This window comes from Scomber scombrus, chromosome 17 (genome assembly GCF_963691925.1).
Source record: "Scomber scombrus chromosome 17, fScoSco1.1, whole genome shotgun sequence".
Lineage (NCBI taxonomy): Eukaryota > Metazoa > Chordata > Actinopteri > Scombriformes > Scombridae > Scomber > Scomber scombrus.
In genome coordinates, this window is record NC_084986.1 from 2,162,377 (window position 1) to 2,181,748 (window position 19,372).

At 39.4% G+C, this 19,372-nt stretch overlaps 1 protein-coding gene across 1 annotated transcript; it reads left to right on the forward strand.

Annotated features, from left to right (window-relative positions):
• Positions 1-279: 279 nt before the first annotated feature.
• LOC133998006 (afadin-like) lies at positions 280-17,480 on the forward strand. Its single transcript, XM_062437743.1, has 5 exons — positions 280-291; positions 2,630-2,764; positions 7,783-8,338; positions 14,229-14,310; positions 15,123-17,480. Exons 1-5 carry the CDS (start codon positions 280-282, stop codon positions 15,286-15,288), a joined length of 951 nt encoding a protein of 316 aa, XP_062293727.1. The 3' UTR covers positions 15,289-17,480.
• Positions 17,481-19,372: the final 1,892 nt, after the last annotated feature.

Sequence of the window (19,372 nt, forward strand, 5' to 3'; positions counted from 1 at the left end):
CTGTTCTAGACTTGGTATGTTCTTCCTGTTTAATAATGACCAGTATCCTCTACCCCCCCCCCCCCCCTCCCCCCCTTAACCCCCTTCCCCCCCGTCCTTACATCACTTCCTGTTTTCTGTCTGGGTCGCCCTCTTGCCCGTTGGTTGTTTTTTCCGAATTTTGTCTCTTTACCACCCATCTGGACTACTGTGTGTGTGTGTGTTGGGGAAGGGGGGGTGGGGGTGGGGGGGTTGATTAGTGATAGAGGAGGCGGTCATGGATGCAGAGGCCGTCCTAGGATGCTTGGGGGGGTGAGGGGGGGGGGGGGGGGGGGGCATCCTTCTCTGTATACACTCAAAACTCCTGCTTTTTCCCGCCAAATTTGGTCTGCAGAGATGTTTTGAGTGCATATAGAGAGGGGGGGGGGGGGGCTGCATGGCTGAATGCTTCATAGAGGAGGGGGGGGTGAAGGGGGGGTGTCTAGGTCCAGATTCATGCATGAGAGTCGCTGCCTGAGCTTTGAGCAAGGCAGCATCATGATGTTGTCATTCATTCATTCATTCATTCATTCATTGATGCATCTGTGTGATCAGCTGAGCCTCTTCTATGTTCTCTCTCTTTATTTGTTTATTTTTAAAGGGTCAGTTTGGCCCCAAATTAACAGAAACACATCGTCTCAGCCTGCAGATCATGTTCAGGTTGTGTTTGTCTCACTGTCACATTTCTGCTTCCTTTTATATATAGAAGTTAAATAATGATGAAACCAGCACCGATCCAAGTAGCCTTAAAAGTAACACTGATACCAGCTGAGTGCTTCATTAGATACTCATCATGTGAATAGAAGCATTAACTTCTCCACATCTAAATGATTTAATCTCCAAATTATTAAAATGTGTTAAATACAAAATGCTCATAATCAGCATTATGGTGTAATATTACTGCTATTTTACTGCCTTTAATGTCAGTTTTTGTGTCTTTATTGAGTCCTGAGTGATGAAGATGAACTAAATGATATTGTAGTCGTAGCAACCTTTAATTAGGGCTAAGTATCGTTTAAAAAATTATGATACCAGCACCGATCCATGTAGCCTTAAAGTGACACTGATACCAGCTGAGGACTTCATTAGATACTCATCATATGAATAGAAGCATTAACTCCTCCACATCTTAAATGATTTAGATTTTTACACAAATGCATTTAGAAAGGCTTCAAATTATTAATATTTATTAAATACAAAATGCTCAAAATCAGCATGTTGGTCGCAGTATACACCACACACACACTTATTAATCCATGTGTGTGTGTGTGTAAACACTGAGCCTGTTAGAGCAGAGCAGAAGTCATTTTTATTTCAATAAAAACTGAGATTTAATGCCATGAAAGAAGAGCAGCGAAAAAAGTCATGTGGTGCAACCATGATTCATCTTGAAATATCTTATATAAATAAAACATTTTACAATTTTTTTTTAAAAATGCAAATACTTTGTTTCCAAACACTTTATATTACTGAAAACTTGTAAAAAAAAAATAAAAATAGATAAAAAGATGTGAAGCATGTTAAGTAAATTAATTTATTTCAAGATGATTCATGGTCGCGCCAATTAATCTTGATAAACCCACTAAAATCACTTTCACATTGTAATATGAACTTTCAGGTACACAACATTCTGAATGTTTGAACTACTGCATTAGATATGCTGGTTTTTATTATTCTACAATTGAGTTGTTGAAAATCCTTATACGTCATTGACCCATATGTCAGCATCACACAGAATGACAGGAATTAAAGGTAAAAGACGAGTCATCTCTTTTGACTTTCTACTAAACAAATGATCCCTGTTAAGTTATTATTATTTTAAACTATCATTTTCAATTTTATGAGCAGCTCAAACATTACAGCAACACTCAGAGACTCAGAAATCACAGACTGGTCTTATTATTATTATTATTATTATTATTATTATTATTATTATGAATCAGCATAGTTAAACATCACGGTGTGTTTCTGTGTGATTTCTCTGAACTGACCCTTTAATGAACCTTCAGCCCATAGAAAGGGAGCGCTTGTTTCATGTGTGTTTATATCCCTGCTGGGTTTGTGTTGAGATGATTATCAGTTTAAAGTGTTTCTGCAGCAGCTTGTCCAGCTCATGGATACTTTGGGTGCGTTTGATTTATAATACAGCCGAGAGGAAATAAATCAAGCGCACCTGAAGTATCTAAAAGAGGCGTTGCTGCTGTTGTTGTTTTTGGGGGTTTTATGCATGTTGTTGTTGTTGTTGTTGTTGTTGTTGCACGTTGAGCAGTGTGTGTGTGTCTCTGCCTGTGCTGTGTTTGCAGCGTGCTCTGCTCCACCCCTCCGGAGCAGCCCTGTGATACGAATCCAACCTACCTCACATTACAAACACACACACACACACATTTTATAAGTGTTTTTATGTGTTTTAAAGCTGCTGAAATCACTGAGAGACTAACTTTGTTTTTGTTTGTTTGCATGTGTTCTTCTCTCTGCGTGCCTCTGTGCATGCTGCTCTCTGTGTGTGTGTGTGCGCGTGTGTGTGTGTGTGTGTGTGTGTGTGTGTGTGTGTGTGTGTGTGTGTGTGTGTGTGTGTGTGTGTGTGTGTGTGTGTGTGTGTGTGTGTAAACAGTTGCAGGACGAGGAGAGACGGCGTAAGCAGCAGCTGGAGGAGATTCGTAAGCGAGAGGCGGAGGAGCGAGCAAAGCAGGAGGAGGAGAGGAGATGGAGAGAGGAGGAGAGAGCCAAGCGAGAGGCCGAGGAGAAGGTCGGGAAACACATTTAAGGCTGCAGATTGTCTATTTATAAATTATATTATGTTGTTATAATTCAGCTTTTAAAAGAATCTATCAGGGTTTGACTGATAGGAGTTTTTACAGGAGGAGAATTTTCCACTAAAAGCTGAAAATATGTATTTTATTGTTTAGAATCAGCCTCCAAAAAAGTGAAATCAGAGAGAAAGTTAATTAAAAGTCGAGTTTATTAAAGGCTTAAATATAAAAAAGGTGCATTACTCCTTTAACTCTGTCACTTAAACCAGTCTGAGGGTGTTTATCTGCAGCAGTTTTAAACAATAACTCGACTTTCCTGCATTAAAGTCTAAAAGATTAAAGAGTTTTTTCACCTTTAAGAGCAATTTAAGATTCCCTTAATTTACTACTAAGGAACATTAATCACTTTATCCCTTTAAATAGTGATTAAAGCAGCATTAAGCAGTATATTTCTCCAATAAAAGGTAAATATAGAAGAGCTTTATTTCTGGTATTATGTGGAAATGTAACATAGTTTGATAATCAGAGTTTAAATATTAATGTGAAGTTTAAATAATCAGGATTTATAAGTTTTAAAAAGACTTTAAAATCTGTTTAAATAGACGGAGGCAAAAATATCTGCAATTATTTGAATTAAATAAATCAATAAATAAATAACAGTCAATATATCAGCTCAATATATCAGTCTAACCCTGAACAGTATTCACACTTCTTCACATTTATCTTGTTATAGATTTAATATAAAATGGATTAAATGAACTTTTCATGACTCAGTTTGAAGCCTGAAAGTTAAAATGAGAGATTTTCACTTTATTTTATCCATTAAATTCATTTTAAATTAAATCTATTAAAACTTCAGATCCACTGAATTAATGACTGTTTATAACTTAACGTGTTTTTTCCCCTTTTATATATGCAGAATTCTCTTATTGAGATAATTATGTGTTTTAAGAAGTTAGTTTTAAATGAGCAGCGGTCTGATCTAGTCTCCACCCGTCCGTCTGTGTCCTGTGTGTTAAATCAAACATACCCAGTGTGTTGTTGTTGTTGTTGTTGTTGTTTTGCGTCTGCTGACTTCACCATGATGTCATTATTTTGGCGTGTTTTTTGTCGACCAGCGATCAGACCTCTGCTCATTTAAAACAGCTGATATCAGAACATTAAAGGAGCAGTTTGTAGAGTTATTAACCACTGAAATGTCTTTAAAGTATGTTTTTTCTTCTAGTTTTATTCCAGGGCTGGGCAATAAATCAGTATTTTATAGATATGGTCTTAGATTTTGATCATCATGATATGGAATAAGTGTCTTTTCCTGCTTTTAAAGGCTGAATTACAGTAAAAATGTAAAATATAATGTTCTATTATCCTCATTACTGATGATTATTTATCAAAAAGCATTGATAGTCATCCCTACAATATTATCAAAAATATCGATATCGAGGTATTTGGTGATTAAGTTATTGTTATATTTGATCTTGCTCATATGGCCCAGCTCTATAACAACTATATTATTAAAATGAATGATTTAATTAACCTTTAAACAGGCAGAGATACAGACTCTTAAACATCATGATTAGTTAAGGTGGATTTTAATTGTATATGTGCTTTAAATTAGTAGAATTGAATCTATTTAGTAGTTTATACTTTGATATAAATGATAAAAATCAGTTTAGAAATGAGTTTTAATGAGCAGAGACAGCAAGAAAGTGTCAAATAAAACATTAATAGTTTTTACCATTATGTCTATTTTATACTTTAATAGGGGCAACTCATAAAAAATCAAAATATACAAAATATTATTAAAAATATGGACATTTTTTGAGATAAGTAGGATTTTATTTCCCTTCCTGCCTGTTTAAAGGTTAATTAATGAAGTTTTAAGGTAGAAATAAAGAAATATCTCAGTTATTGAGTGATATATTTGATATTAATTGATGTTAATGTGTTTTATTTAATGTTGACTGTTATGACGTCCAGTTGCATGTCCTCCATCCTGTGCACCCCCCCCCCCCCCCTCTGTGATGACGTAATGTGCTCCCACCCACCTCCAGCATGGGACTCCCATCGTGTTCTCGTTGTTCTCGTTGTCGTGTTGTTTATTTTTAAAGAAGGGAAGCAGTTATTATTATTATTTTAATTATAATTTAATTTAATTTGTGTTATCATTTCATTCAGCATCGCTTCAGATTCGTTATACTGAGGGAATGCCGCCCCTCCCCCCCCCCCCCTCCCACGTCCTCCACACCCTCCGAAACCACTTTTACATTCACACACATGTTAAAAACAGATCTACACTCGTCCACCCGCCTCATACTCGCCCTCATCCATACTGTACATACTCAGAAAGCCCAAACCCACCCACTCATTCATTCATTCATTCAGTCCCACTAATCCCTCCCAGTTTCTTCAGATTCCAACTGGGCTGGATCTCCACAGCGTTATCATTCAAGCCCCAACAACAACAACAACAACAACGACATGAAACGGACCCTTTAAATGAGAAGCTCACATCATCAGAGGCGTCGACACAAAGCCGGAGCAGCCGGTCCAACTCCGAGCTCCCAAAAAAAACCCCCCCCCCGAAAAAACCCTCCGAAATCTAAACACATTCCTCCTCCAGCAGCAGCAGCAGTGTGGAGATGTTGAGCTCAGACAGGCAGGCAGGGTGGGCCGGAGTCAGAGTATGAAAACCCACAAAAACCACGAAGAGTAAACTGACACACACACACACACACACACATATATATACACAGAGATGACAGACAGGGTGGTCCGGTTTACTGTGTGATCAGGTTTTTATTTTAACCCTTTAAATGCTGTTCACAGTCAAATTTAACCCATTTTTTACATTTAAGAGCTGTAAAATCACCATATAAACATTTCCTCTAGGTGGATGTTGAGTAATGTGACCCTACATATATGAAGATGGAAATAAAATGCATCATTTTTGTTAATTTTTATAAAGCTGATGTCCAAATTTGACCCAATTTTGACATTTAAAAGCTGTAAAAACATCATATACATATTCTATTTTAGTCAGACTTTCCCTAATGAGACAGTTTATAAGAATAGAAATAAATGCTGATACACATTTTTATATATATGCAATGCACAAGGTTGAGCTGTGTTTATAAAAAAAAAATCAAAAATAAGCATTAAGACATGTTCTTATATTCTTTATATTCTATAAAATGTTCTCCTAGACCAGAGGTGTCAAACATACGGCCCAATCAGATAAACATAAAATAGTGATTATGAATCTTTTTTCCCCCATAAGATAAATAACAAATGTATTAATGACTGATGGAGAATTAATGAATGTGAATTGGTGCAGAGACTAATTATGAACAGCATGTAAAGGGTTAAATGTCAACCAGTTTAGAGCGACCAGTTTATAAAACTATAAGACTATTTATGGATGGAAATGTTTATATTCTATAACGGTGAAATCGGACAATGGGAGCACATGAAGCATTGGAACCAAGCGGGGGTGCACAGTGATCGGTCAGCTGGACGTGTATCATATTATCTTTTAGATTTATATCAATAATTATAATTTGTAAGACACTAGAGATAAGCAGACGATCATAAAAACATAATATACGATCATTAAAGTATCAAAATAAGCTTTAATTAACTGATTTAATTAATAGGATTTAATCATTAGAGCGTCTTGACCTCTAGTGACCTCTTGTGTCAGACTGACATTTGACCTGTAGTGACCTCTTGTGTCAGACTGACGTTTGACCTGTAGTGACCTCTTGTGCCAGACTGACATTTGACCTGTAGTGACCTCTTGTGTCAGACTGACGTTTGACCTATAGTGACCTCTTGTGTCAGACTGACATTTGACCTGTAGTGACCTCTTGTGTCAGACTGATGTTTGACCTGTAGTGACCTCTTGTATCAGACTGACGTTTGACCTATAGTGACCTCTTGTGTCAGACTGACATTTGACCTGTAGTGACCTCTTGTATCAGACTGACATTTGACCTGTAGTGACCTCTTGTATCAGACTGACATTTGACCTGTAGTGACCTCTTGTGCCAGACTGACGTTTGACCTATAGTGACCTCTTGTGTCAGACTGACGTTTGACCTGTAGTGACCTCTTGTGCCAGACTGACGTTTGACCTCTAGTGACCTCTTGTGTCAGACTGACATTTGACCTGTAGTGACCTCTTGTGTCAGACTGACGTTTGACCTATAGTGACCTCTTGTGTCAGACTGACGTTTGACCTGTAGTGACCTCTTGTATCAGACTGACGTTTGACCTGTAGTGATCTCTTGTTTCAGACTGACATTTGACCTGTAGTGACCTCTTGTATCAGACTGACATTTGACCTGTAGTGACCTCTTGTATCAGACTGACATTTGACCTGTAGTGACCTCTTGTGCCAGACTGACGTTTGACCTATAGTGACCTCTTGTGTCAGACTGACATTTGACCTGTAGTGACCTCTTGTATCAGACTGACATTTGACCTGTAGTGACCTCTTGTATCAGACTGACATTTGGCCTGTAGTGACCTCTTGTATCAGACTGACATTTGACCTGTAGTGACCTCTTGTGACAGACTGACATTTGACCTGTAGTGACCTCTTGTATCAGACTGACATTTGACCTGTAGTGACCTCTTGTGACAGACTGACCTTTGACCTGTAGTTTAAGCTACTTAAAGCCACTTTAAGTAAGCAGACGATCATAAAAACAGCCTAAAAGCATCGAGTACAGATGATACTGTACGTTTTTATTAATATACGATCATTAAAATATCAAAATCAGCTTTAATTAATTAATAGGATTTAATAATTAGTGCGTCTTGACCTGTAGTGACCTCTTGTGTCAGACTGATGACCTGTAGTGACCTCTTGTGTTGGAGGAGTTGTCAGACGTTTGACCTGTAGTAACCTGTAGTTTACTGGATTCAGTCCCTGCTGAGGTGAGAGCCAATGAAAGAGGAGCATACTAACAGGTTCTCCCCCCCCCTCCTTCACCCCCCCTCCCCCTCATAGAGGAGACAGGAGGAGGAGTACTACACTCGCCTGGAAGCTGGGCGGCGCCGGCAGCACGAAGAGGCCGAGAGAAAGCTGCTGACGCCCGACGAGCCCGCCGGTCTGTATCGGCCCCCACTGCCCCGGGACTACCAACCCCCCGCCCCCCACAACCCTACTAACAACCCCCCGCCACCCCCACAGAGAAACACCTCCTACCTCAAAACCCAGGTTGCCTCCCCCGACACGCTCTACACCGCCAAGTTCGTCTCCTACGCGGGCGACGAGGATGACGATGAGGAAGCCACCAAAGCAGCAGTCGGCGGCGGCGGCGGAATCGGCCAATCAGGTCAGGTGAAGCTGTCGGCGACGCGGAAGTCGTACGGCGACCTCCCGGCGTCCGCCTCGCCCAATCACGGCAGGCCTAAGCCGCCGCCCACTGCCCGAAAGCCCCGCCCTCTTTCCGACGGCATCTTCCTGTCTGCCTCGTTCCAGCCGCCATTCAACAACAACTCCAACAGTACAGGCCCCCCCCTTCCTGTCAAACCCAGCTCCGTCCCCCCGGGAGGCGTTAAAGGTAGAACCGGAGAGAGGAGGAGGAGTCAGGCTCGTGCTCACGGCGCTCCCACACCTCCCTCTCATCCGCTCATCTGTTCATTTAGTAGTTTATTAGAAATGTTTTCCCTTTTTTATTTTTATTTTTTTCCAGTAGTGAGTCTTTCCACCGCCTCCTTTTATTTTTTCCTCTTCCTGTTTGTCCAAATTCTCCTTTGAAATTCGATCCGTTTTTTCCCCCTTCATTCATTCATTCATTTATTCATTCAATCGCTTTTACGTTCGTTATTATATATGTTGGAAATTTCCTTTTTTTTTTCCTCCTCAATCAAAAATCGTTATTGTTGTAATTTATTTTATATTCATGTTGGTTTGTCCACAGTTATTTTGTTGTTTTCATCTTCCTCCAATCACCCTACACCCCCCATCTCCTACACCCCCCCCCCTCTCCTTCGATCAGCACGTAGCGAACAGAAAAAAGCAATCGATAATCAATCACGCCACCAATCCACCTTTTATATCTTTTATATCGCTGCAGATTGAGAAACCCCATCAGAGCCAATCATAGTACTGTTGGTGTTGTCGCTCGCCGCCTCCTTTTGTGTCTGGTTGGTTGCTGCTTTGGGATCAGAGGAGGGGGTGGGGGGGTAGGATATATCAACCCCCCCCCACCTACCCTCTGCTTCCTGCCCCCCCCACCTCGCCCCGTGCCTCTGCTTAGCGGTGTTGGCTTTAGGGAAGGAGACACACCATTGGCTTTATGTTTACACTTATCATCAGATCAGCTGTTAAAGCTTCAGCTCTCATCCATCAAACATGAACATAAAGAATCATCATCAGCAGCAGCAGCAGTGTTGTTGTTGGGGGAGAGGACTCTACTTTGTCTGCGGCTGATTATAATAAAACAATTAAATCTTTATTAACGAGCTCAATTAAACCAGAAGCTCCTGTTTGGTCTGTCACAGCGCCCCCTGCTGGTAGAAACCTTCACAGCTGCTTTAATAGTTCACATTCAGGCCTCAGAAAGCTTCAGTAGAAACAGATAAAAGCTGTTGTTCTTGGTTAAATGTTTAAAAATGATCAGATATGAATCTTTACTCTCCTGCAGAAGGATTCTGTGTTGGAGAGAGATTTCTAAAATAAGAGAGCGGGTCAAACTGCAGTCAGCTGGCAGCACAAAATATCCTGACTGAGAGTCTCAGCACTGTTTTATTATAACTGTAACAGGAGGAGGTTGAAGATTGAAGTTATTAAATTCCCCAAATTCCAAAATATATATTTATATATAAACTGGAGTTTTTATAACTTTTATTTACTTAAGTCAAACTAACAGATGTTTAAACAGAGAAGAAGATGCAGGAATTAAACTCTGCTGCACAAATATTGATCTAATGTTGAGTTTTTATTATAAAATAGTGAAGTTTGACTTTTAATACACGAGTCAGAACGACAACTATCAGCTCACAGATGATTTTAACAACTTCAACATGTTTTTAGTCTGAATGTTAAATACTTAAAATTGACATCAGACGTCTTTTATCACCTACAGTGTATTTAAGTGGACTTATACTAATAATGACTTCATTTGAACATGTAAATGTTTCCTGATCTCTATGGTTACCAGAGTAAATGTAATATTTAGAACAATTGTATTCCATTACCTTTATTTAATATAAAAGTTATAAGTTTTTATGGTTACACAACTTAGACATTTTTGCCATAATCCTCTAATATATTCTCTCTAAATGGATTAAAAGCAGAAATTTGATGCTGGGTCCACAAAAAAAGAATGTTTGCAAGTTATTCATACGTTTATTTTCACATTTTAACCCTTTTTAATTAGGCATCAGAAGCAGAAACATGAGCTCTTATCTTCCTTAAAAAAACTCTAAATTCCGACCGCAGACAAATGTCCTCGAACGCAGCACCGGTCGTCCATCCTCCCTGCTGCTCGGTCCTCAAACACACCACAACAACAACAAAAAGTCCTCACAAGGATATAAAAACATCCCACTAACATCCCCCACCACCACCTCCACCACAAGAGAAAATCTGCATGTTTCACACCTCCCTTCCCCCCCCCCCCCCCCCCCCCCCCCCCCCCCCCCCAATCACACACACACACACACACACACACACACACACACACATAGACACACTGCACTCTGGCTGCCAGCACCTCAGTAACCGGCTTGGTGTCTATTGCTTTTTCCTGCCTGTGCGTAGCGTCAACCAGGCTGCTCAACTTTAATTACCTCTAATTTATCTCTCTCTCTTTCTTTCTTTCTTTCTTTCTTTCTAGCACTCAGTTTCTTTCTATCTTTTTATTACCTGCTTTGTCTGTCAGCTGATTTTTTTTTTGTTTTTTTTTGGCCGTCCTTTCATTTTATCCGTGTGTGTGTGTGTGTGTGTTTAAAAGCTTGTGATGCGTGTGTGTCTTATAACTGCTCTGCTGCTTTAATACTAAAAAAGAAAACAAAGCAACCTCCTCTCTAACGGCTGCAGGGCTCTGCAGGAGGTTCAGGTTGTGACTCTCTGAGTTAACACCTGAGTCTTCTGCTTCTTCCTGCTGACACACATCTACAGAAAAATGTGTTTTATATAAGTGTGTTTATTTTTTATAATGATCAGCTGGCAGCTTCCTAAAGTAAAAAGCCTCCAATCTGACCTCATGGGGAAGAAATGAAAGAGTAAAAAAAACCACAAGAGAAACAATCCTGGCGCCATTTTTCCTTTAAAAAGAAAAAAGGTGCAAAAAATGAGACTAAAGAGAGAAAAAGAGATCAGAGCATAAAAATATAAAACATTGAGATTTGTTTTAGATCACAGGAGTCAAACTCATTTATATTAAAGGGTCATTAAAAAGATGGAAGGAAGCAAGGAAAGATAGATGGAAAGAAGGAAGGACAAGAAGGAGGAGAAAGAAAAGAAGTAAAGATAGAAGGAAGGAAGGAAGGAAACGAAGGAAGGAAGGAAGGAAAAAAAACACAGGAAGGACAGATAGAAAGAAAGGAAGGATTAAAAGGAGGAAGGAAAGATGGAAGGAAGGAAGGACAAATGGAAGGAGGAAGGAAAAGAAGGAGGAGAAAGAAAAGAAGTAAAGATGGAAGGAAGGAAGGAAGGAAGGAAAAAAACACAGGAAGGACAGATAGAAAGGAAGGAAGGATTGAAGGGAGGAAGGAAAGATGGAAGGAAGGACAAATGGAAAGAAGGAAGGAAAGAAAGAAAGAAAGGACAAATGGAAGGAAGGAAGGAAAAGAAGGAGGAGAAAGAAAAGAAGTAAAGATGGAAGGAAGGAAGGAAACAAAGGAAGGAAGGAAAAAAACACAGGAAGGACAGATAGAAAGAAAGGAAGGATTAAAGGGAGGAAAGAAAGAAGGAAGGAAGGACAAATGGAAAGAAGGAAAGATAGATAGAAAGAAAGGGAGGAAGGAGAGAAGGAGGAGAAGGAAAGGACAGGAAGTAAAGATGGAAAGAAGGAGGGGAAAAGAGGAAGTAATAAACTGGGCCATATTGGACCCCTCGGTGGGCCGGTTCTGGCCCACGGGCCTCATGTTTGACCTCCTGCTTTAGACTCTAAATCTGAGTGAAAGACAAACAGTCACAACCTTTCACAATAAAAGAAAAACAGTCACAACCTTTCACAATAAAAGAAAAACAGTCCCAACCTTTCACAATAAAAGCCAGACTTGGCCGGCGTTGCCAGCAGTATAATGTTCATGTGTTTTGGCTCCAGAGGAATGGAGCTGCTCTGTTGCTCTGTGGTCACTTTGATCTCTGGGGGGGGGGGTTAGGGTTTGGGTTAGAGAGAGGGGGTTTAGGGTGGGGGGGGGGGGTTAGAGAGGGCTCGGGATCAAACCGTTGATCCAGATCCCAAAAACTTAAAAGAAAACTAAAAACCTTCAGATCTGTAAAGACGAAGCTGCCAGCTGGATGAAACTGAAGGTTCACATTGTGTCACTGTGTCTCTGCCTCACCTCCTCTTCCTCCTCCTCCTCTTCTTCCTACTCCTCTTCCTCTTCCTCCTACTCCTCCTCTTCCTCCTCCTTCTCCTCTTCCTCCTCCTCCTCCTCCTCTTCTTCCTCCTCCTGCTCCTCCTCTTCCTCCTCCTCTTCCTGCTCCTCCTCTTTCTCCTCCTCCTCTTTCTCCTCCTCCTCTTCCTTCTCCTCCTCCTCTTTCTCCTCCTCCTCTTCCTCCTCCTCTTTCTCCTCCTCCTCTTCCTCCTTCTCCTCCTACTCTTCTTCCTCCTCGTCCTCCTCTTCCTTCTCCTGCTCTTCTTCCTCTTCCTTCTCCTCCTTCTTCTTCTTCTCCTTCCTCTTCCTCCTTATCCTCTTTCTCCTCCTCATCTTCCCCCTCTTCCTCCTTCTTCTTCACCTTCTCTTCATCCTCCTTCTCTTCTTCTTCCTCCTCCTCTTCCTCTTCTTCTTCCTCCTCTTCTTCCTCCTCCTCTTCCTCATCCTCCTCCTGTTCATCCTCCTACTCCTCCTCCTATTCTTCCTCCTCCTCTTCTTCCTCTTCCTGCTCTTCTCCTCCTCTTCTTCCTCCTCTTTCTCCTCCTCCTCTTCCTCCTTCTCTTCCTACTCTTCCTCCTCCTCTTCCTTCTCCTACTCTTCTTCCTCTTCCTCCTCCTCCTTCTCCTCCTCTTTAATAAGTCTGAGTCTTGTTTTTTAGTTTCGGGGCGATCAGCTGTTCTACTTCCTGTTCTGTTTTGAATCATTTCAGTGTTTCACAGAAGTTTTAAATATCAGATTTATTGTTTTTAAAGATTATAAAAGTTTCATTTCTTCTTTTTATGTTTCACTGAAATAAAAACAGAGACAGGAAGTTTTGTTCAGAGTTAATTTCAGAATAAGAGTCTGCTGTGAGGAGGTTTCAGAGACACGGTGACACACGTGAACCAGCTGATTAACGTTTCCTTCAGGGGTCAAAGGTCGAGATCAGCGTCAACATGTTGAACTTTAAAGTCACCAACTTTTATTTTAATGTTTGTTTCTCATTTTAAAGACATAATTTTGATTTAAATGAGTCTTTGAGTTTAATTGTTTAACTTAATAAAAATGTTTTGGGGTTAAAGGTCAGACGTGTTTGGTGATGAACTCGACCTTTGACCTCGCCGACTCTTCCACAGACCGTCTGCTGCTTTTAACGCTTCATCCTCCTTCTGCTGCTTCTGTTAATAAGATCTGATTGATTCTGCCTTCCTTCCTTCCTTCCCTCCTTCCTTCCTTCCTCCCTTCCTTCCCTCCCCTCCCTCCTCAAACCTTCCTTCCCTCCTCTCCTTCCCTCCTCTCCTTCCCTCCCTCCCCTCCTTTTTCTCCCTTCCTTCCTTCCCTACTCAAATTCTTCCTTTCCTTCCTTCCCTCCTCAAACCTTCCTTCCTCCCTTCCTTCCCTCATTCCTTCCTCAACTCCTTCCTACTTTCCTTCCTTACTTCCTACCTTCCTTACTCAACTCCTTCCCTCCTTTTCTCCCCTTCTTCACCTCCTTCCCTCCCCTTCTTCACCTCCTTCCTCCCTTCATTCCTTCCCTCCTTCCCTCCCTCCTCCCTTCCCTCCTCAAATCCTTCCTTTCCTCCTTCCTTCCTCCCTCCCTTCCGTCCTTTCCTTCCTTCCTTTCCTCCCTCCCTTCCTCCTTCCTTCCTTCCTTCCTTCCTTCCTGGTCTGTGAGGAACAAAGTGATGACAGTAGAAGCTGCTGAGTCGTGGTTTTCAGGTTTATCAGTTTTCTGGTTAAAACTGATAAATAAATAAACTTTATATTTAATCTTTATAAAGATTTAAATTCAACATGACTAAATCAAAATAAACCCAGAGATGTTTATCAGCCGTCTCTCAGCAGCTTCTCCTCCAGATGTTGATATTTCCAGATGTTTGTGATGATGTGTGAACGTTGCTGACTGACGTCTCTCTGCAGGATTTAACTCGTACACTGGAAACTCAGGAGTTGTAGGATCAGGAGAAGTCTACAACGACCCGCGGGACAAATGGGCCAAGAGGTGAGACTACTTCCTGTCTGTCTGTCTGTCTGTACTTCCTGTCTGTCTGTCTCTCGCTCGCTCTCTCTTCGCTCAGAGTTTAGGGTATCTGGAAGGACAGCTAGTGACATGATGAAACCCCCCTCCCCCAAAAACTCTATTAGCCCATTTCATCCCTGTTGTTATGGGGCTTTTCCATTATACAGTTCTAGCACGACTCGAGCCGATATTATTATGTGACGTCAACAGTCTGCAACAGTCATGCTTTGCCATCTGGTTGATTCAGTAGTCTGCAAATAAAAACATAACTTAATATCTTATTTAAATGCAACTTTCACAAGTTCTCTCACATGAGAAAACATAGTAAGCATGGAGCGTTCATGCTATTTAACATTACCTCTCTAGTTAACACACCTGACTGTGTACAATCAAACAGAACAGACAGTCAAGGCTACAATTGTTCTTTCAAGTATTGTACTTTAATGCCTTTTCTCCAACAACAGAGAGCAACAACATAACTACTAACAGCACATTAAAGTGTTTGCTGTAGTAGAACAATATACTGAACCACATATTCAAGTAGAACATGCACTGGATTAGACTACATGGAGTACATATATAGGCTGATTATCTGAACAAAACACCCAGGGATAGATAGTTTCCCAGTCTTTATTGTAGCTGTATTTCCTCTTCTTAGCCGTAGGGGTCGTGCTTTCCTCCATGTCTCGTGCTGCATGCCGTTCTGACCTGATGTGCATTGTTTCTTGTTGGTGGGCGCACCCTTAACCTCCCAGTTTGACTGACATGATCAAACATGTGTGTGTGTGTTGCAGTCAGGAGCAGGAGAACTCGATCCCCGGCGGCGGTGGCGGCGCTCCTCCAGAGAGTCTGACGTTTAAGGAGCGCCAGCGTCTCTTCTCTCAGGGGAAGGAAGTTTCCAACAAAGTCAAAGCTTCACGTAAACTCATGGAGCTGGAGAACGAGCTCAACACCAAGTAGTCAACCTGACCCCCCCCAAAAAAACCTGACCCCCCCCCCACCTCAACCCCGAGCCTTTAAAACCTCCTAACGCCACCTCAACGCTGACATCACCACGGCGTAACGTTCAGGTGCCGCTGGGACAAAAGAGAACCGGGCTCGTTCCCCCGTTCTCCCGCTGACCGTCTCCTCCTGTTTGTGTCGTTTTTATTTCACCTTTTTATTTTTTTATTTTAATCATTGAATAACTGGACCACCACTCTTTATTTTTGTTTATTTTTTTGACGTAGCTATATCGCTGCAAATAGGAGAGAGACATTTATGGCTTAAAAAAAAAAAAGAAACATTTTCTTCCCCTCGTTATAAAAGTCTGTCAAAGATTATATAATGATAAAGCACTGTACAAAAGTTTTAATTATTATCTAGTTTGAGAGGAATTTGAGAATCACACTTTTAAGATAAATTTGGGGGGGGGGGGGTCTATTTTTTTGTGTGTAAAATGGTTCTCGAGGTGGAAGCGAGGGGTGAAAAGGAGAAAAAAAGGTTTAATGCTCATTTTAATTTTTTTAAATTTTTATTTTAAATATCTTATTGAAATATGAACAATTTTTATGATGTAATTTTATTTTATGCATTTTTTTCTTTTCTTTTTTTTTTTATTTCTGCATCATGTTTTGTTTTTTTCACTTTTTTTTTTTTCCTTTTTCTTGCCAGCAGAAATGCCCACGATTGAGCTCCAGACCAATCTTTATTTCTCTATTCTTTATTAATTTTAATTATTTTTAATTAAATTCTCAGTGAGTGAAAACACTGTTATATTTCATTCCGTAGCATAATAAAAAGCATGGGATTTTAATTTTTTTTTTTTGGTGATGTTTTTTTAGATATTAAACTTTGGAGGATCTTAACAGTCCAGAGAGAAGGATCTTTTTATTTCTTTTTTTTTGTTATTATAATTAAAGTGCACAACATTACTGTAAATATTTGGGTCCACAACTGTCTCACTCTTTACTACTGTAGAAACCTGCCAGGCTACTAAAAATAAACTTCAACACTAATGTGATTTAACTGCATTTTTATTTTATTTTAATGGTGAAATTCTGCCTAAAAAAACTGAACTAAACTGGACTGTCTCTCCCTCCTCTTCCTCCTCCTCCTCTTCCTCCTCTTCTTCCTCCTCTCTCACTGCTCCTCACCGTCAGTGGAGTTAATTTTTTTAAATGTTTTTTTTCAAACTCCCAAAAAATCGAGGTAATTGTTTGTTTTAATGAATAAAAATCAACTTTTTTTTCTCTTCTTTTTAAAAAAAAAAATATTTGCAGAGTTGTGTGAGATTTAATTGAGGTTGATCGTACTTTAAAAATTCAAAACTCACTTTTCTTTAACAGATATTTATTTCAAAAATCTTTTTTGTGGGGAGAAAAAAAACAAAACAAACTTGCACAAAAATTAACACGTGTTTTTTTTTTTTTATTAAATATGTATCAGCGAACTGTTTCAGAGAAGTGGATTCTTTACATTTGGGACCTCTCGTACTGTGGTAATAAATCTGTTGTTTTTTTCCTCTTATTAAAAAAAGAGACAGAAAAGTGTTTTTGTTTTTTTAACACCAGCTGTGTTGGAGTGGAGGAATCCAGATGTTTTATTCTTTAGGACTGGAGTCAAAAAAAAAAAAAAAGTGAAAGAATTGTGATTGTACAAAAATTATATATATATACACACAATTCCCTTAAATCACTTAAACCACCATCATCATCATCACTGCTGCTGCTCTGCTGATGTAGAAAAGAAATGCACTTCCAAACCTGCAGTGTGTCCCTTTTTTCTTTTCTTTTTCTTTTTTTAAATTAAAAGAAAAAAGAAATAAGTGATGTTTCAAATGTTTTATCTCCTTTTTTCTGCAGTTTGTTTGAGTGACTCCATCCTGTGTGTGGATTTATTATATTTTTTTCCCTCCAGGAAACTCCACTTTAAAAAAATAAATAAAATCTTACATGATGATGATGATGATGATGATGATAAGATGCTGTTATAAAAACTGACTTGTAAAAAAACAAAACACACACACACACACTACAGACACCTCCCCTTCCTCCTCCTCCTCTTCCTCAACCACAACTCCCTTTTTAGGTTTCAAAATGAACTGAATCATTTAAATGGTTTCATGTTTAGCCTTTTGTAAATCATTAATAAATACAGATTTTTCAACAGTGCAGGCTGGACGTGTCGTCTTTTTGTCACTGACATAATTTTTTTTTTTTTTTACTGAGAAATAAATGGAAAGTGTCAAAAGTATAATTACATTTTTCTATTTTATGATGCTTTATATTTCTACTGCACAATATTTCTAAAGGTAAGTATTGTTTTTTTTTTACTGGGATGCATCAAGCAGCTACGGTTGAGATTATATTAAAACATCTCCATAGTTTTGCTTTCTTTCTTCTTTTTTTTTACATGTACATTTACAAGTAAAACACTGCAACTAACTGACACTGTTTTAAGCCAATTTTTGTAATTATTTTGCAGTCCTATTTGAACATTTCTAGTCCAGCTGCTGCTTTCCTGAGGCTTCTGGTCCTGTGAGTTAATGCGGTTTGAGTATAAGTAATATTAGTAGTGGTTTAATTAATATAAAGTATGTTAACTTTAACTTATTTCACACCAGCGTGTCACCAAAATCTGTTGTGAGGCACACAAAAAAAGCAGTTCAGATTTAAAAAGCCTAATTTAAAGGTTTGTATTGCAGCACTGCCGGTGTTACGTCGTATTTGGTGACCCATCAGATTCTGTGACCTGCAGTGGAGGAACGACTCAGCTCTAACACTTAAGTATCTGATATATTTAATACATTTAACAAAGTACATCATTAAAACTGAATAGCTGATTTTTACTTTTAAATAAATGTTTTTATATTGTGGTATTGACAGGCTACTTTTACTTAAGGAGAAGGATGTTGGTGCTTCTTGCAGCTGCAGGTCTCAGAATCAGCTGGATGACCAAACACGCTGTAACACCTGTTGCTACGGGGGCCAAAAACAGTGTAACACCTGTTACTATGGGAGCCGAAGCAGCGAAGACCCAAACCACTAATAATGATTATAATGAGGTTACTGTCTGATTATATGTAAAATAATAACTTAAGACGTAATTAGTAATTTCGTCATTATAATAAAATAAAAGTTTTCTTTATGTCTGAAGCGGGAAGCGAACCGGCGTCTCCCGCTCGGCGATAACAGCAGCAGCAGGTTGAGCCGATAGAAACAGAAACACAGTAGCCATGTTAACCGTTACCGTGACAACGCTGTTTATATTCAAATATTAAAAACCGTTAACGTCTAACGGCCGCTTTTACTGTTTTTCACGTGTTTAACGGTCGAATGAATGGCGGGAAGAACGTAACGTCGGCTCGTTTCAACGTCTTCCTCCAGACGTAACGTTACATTACGATTCACGTCCCGTTTAAACAATCACGATTTAAATAAAACACGTTAGAAATATGACTTATTTTATATCAGGGCAGCTTATAAACACTTAGCCGCTTAAAGGTTACATTTATTAATGAGACTTTTTTCTATGGTTTTATATGTCAGGATGGCCGAGCGGTCTAAGGCGCTGCGTTCAGGTCGCAGTCTCCCCTGGAGGCGTGGGTTCGAATCCCACTTCTGACAACAACCTTTTTTCTTCTTCTGTATTCCTTTAGTTTAGTGAGTGAAAAATAATACGATGTTAATAGTCTAAAGTCATATTATTCGCAGCTAAATTAAACATTCCTACAAATATAACACAGATGGACAAATACACACATGGGCATGAATACTGTTACTGTTATAATACTGTGCAATTGTGGATATTATTTATTATTGTGCATACCTATTGATTAACTTATTGATTCTATTGACTTTGGTTTCACTAATTGATTGACTTGGCACTGCATTCTAAGTTATTTATTTATTATATTTTTATTTTTATTGAGCTGCTGCTAATAAACGAGCAAGACTGCCAAACCAAATTCCGTTGTATATGTTGTTATGTAATGACAATAAACCTATCTTATCTAAATATATATATATTTTTAAATATTTCTTAATATATTTGGGATTTCATG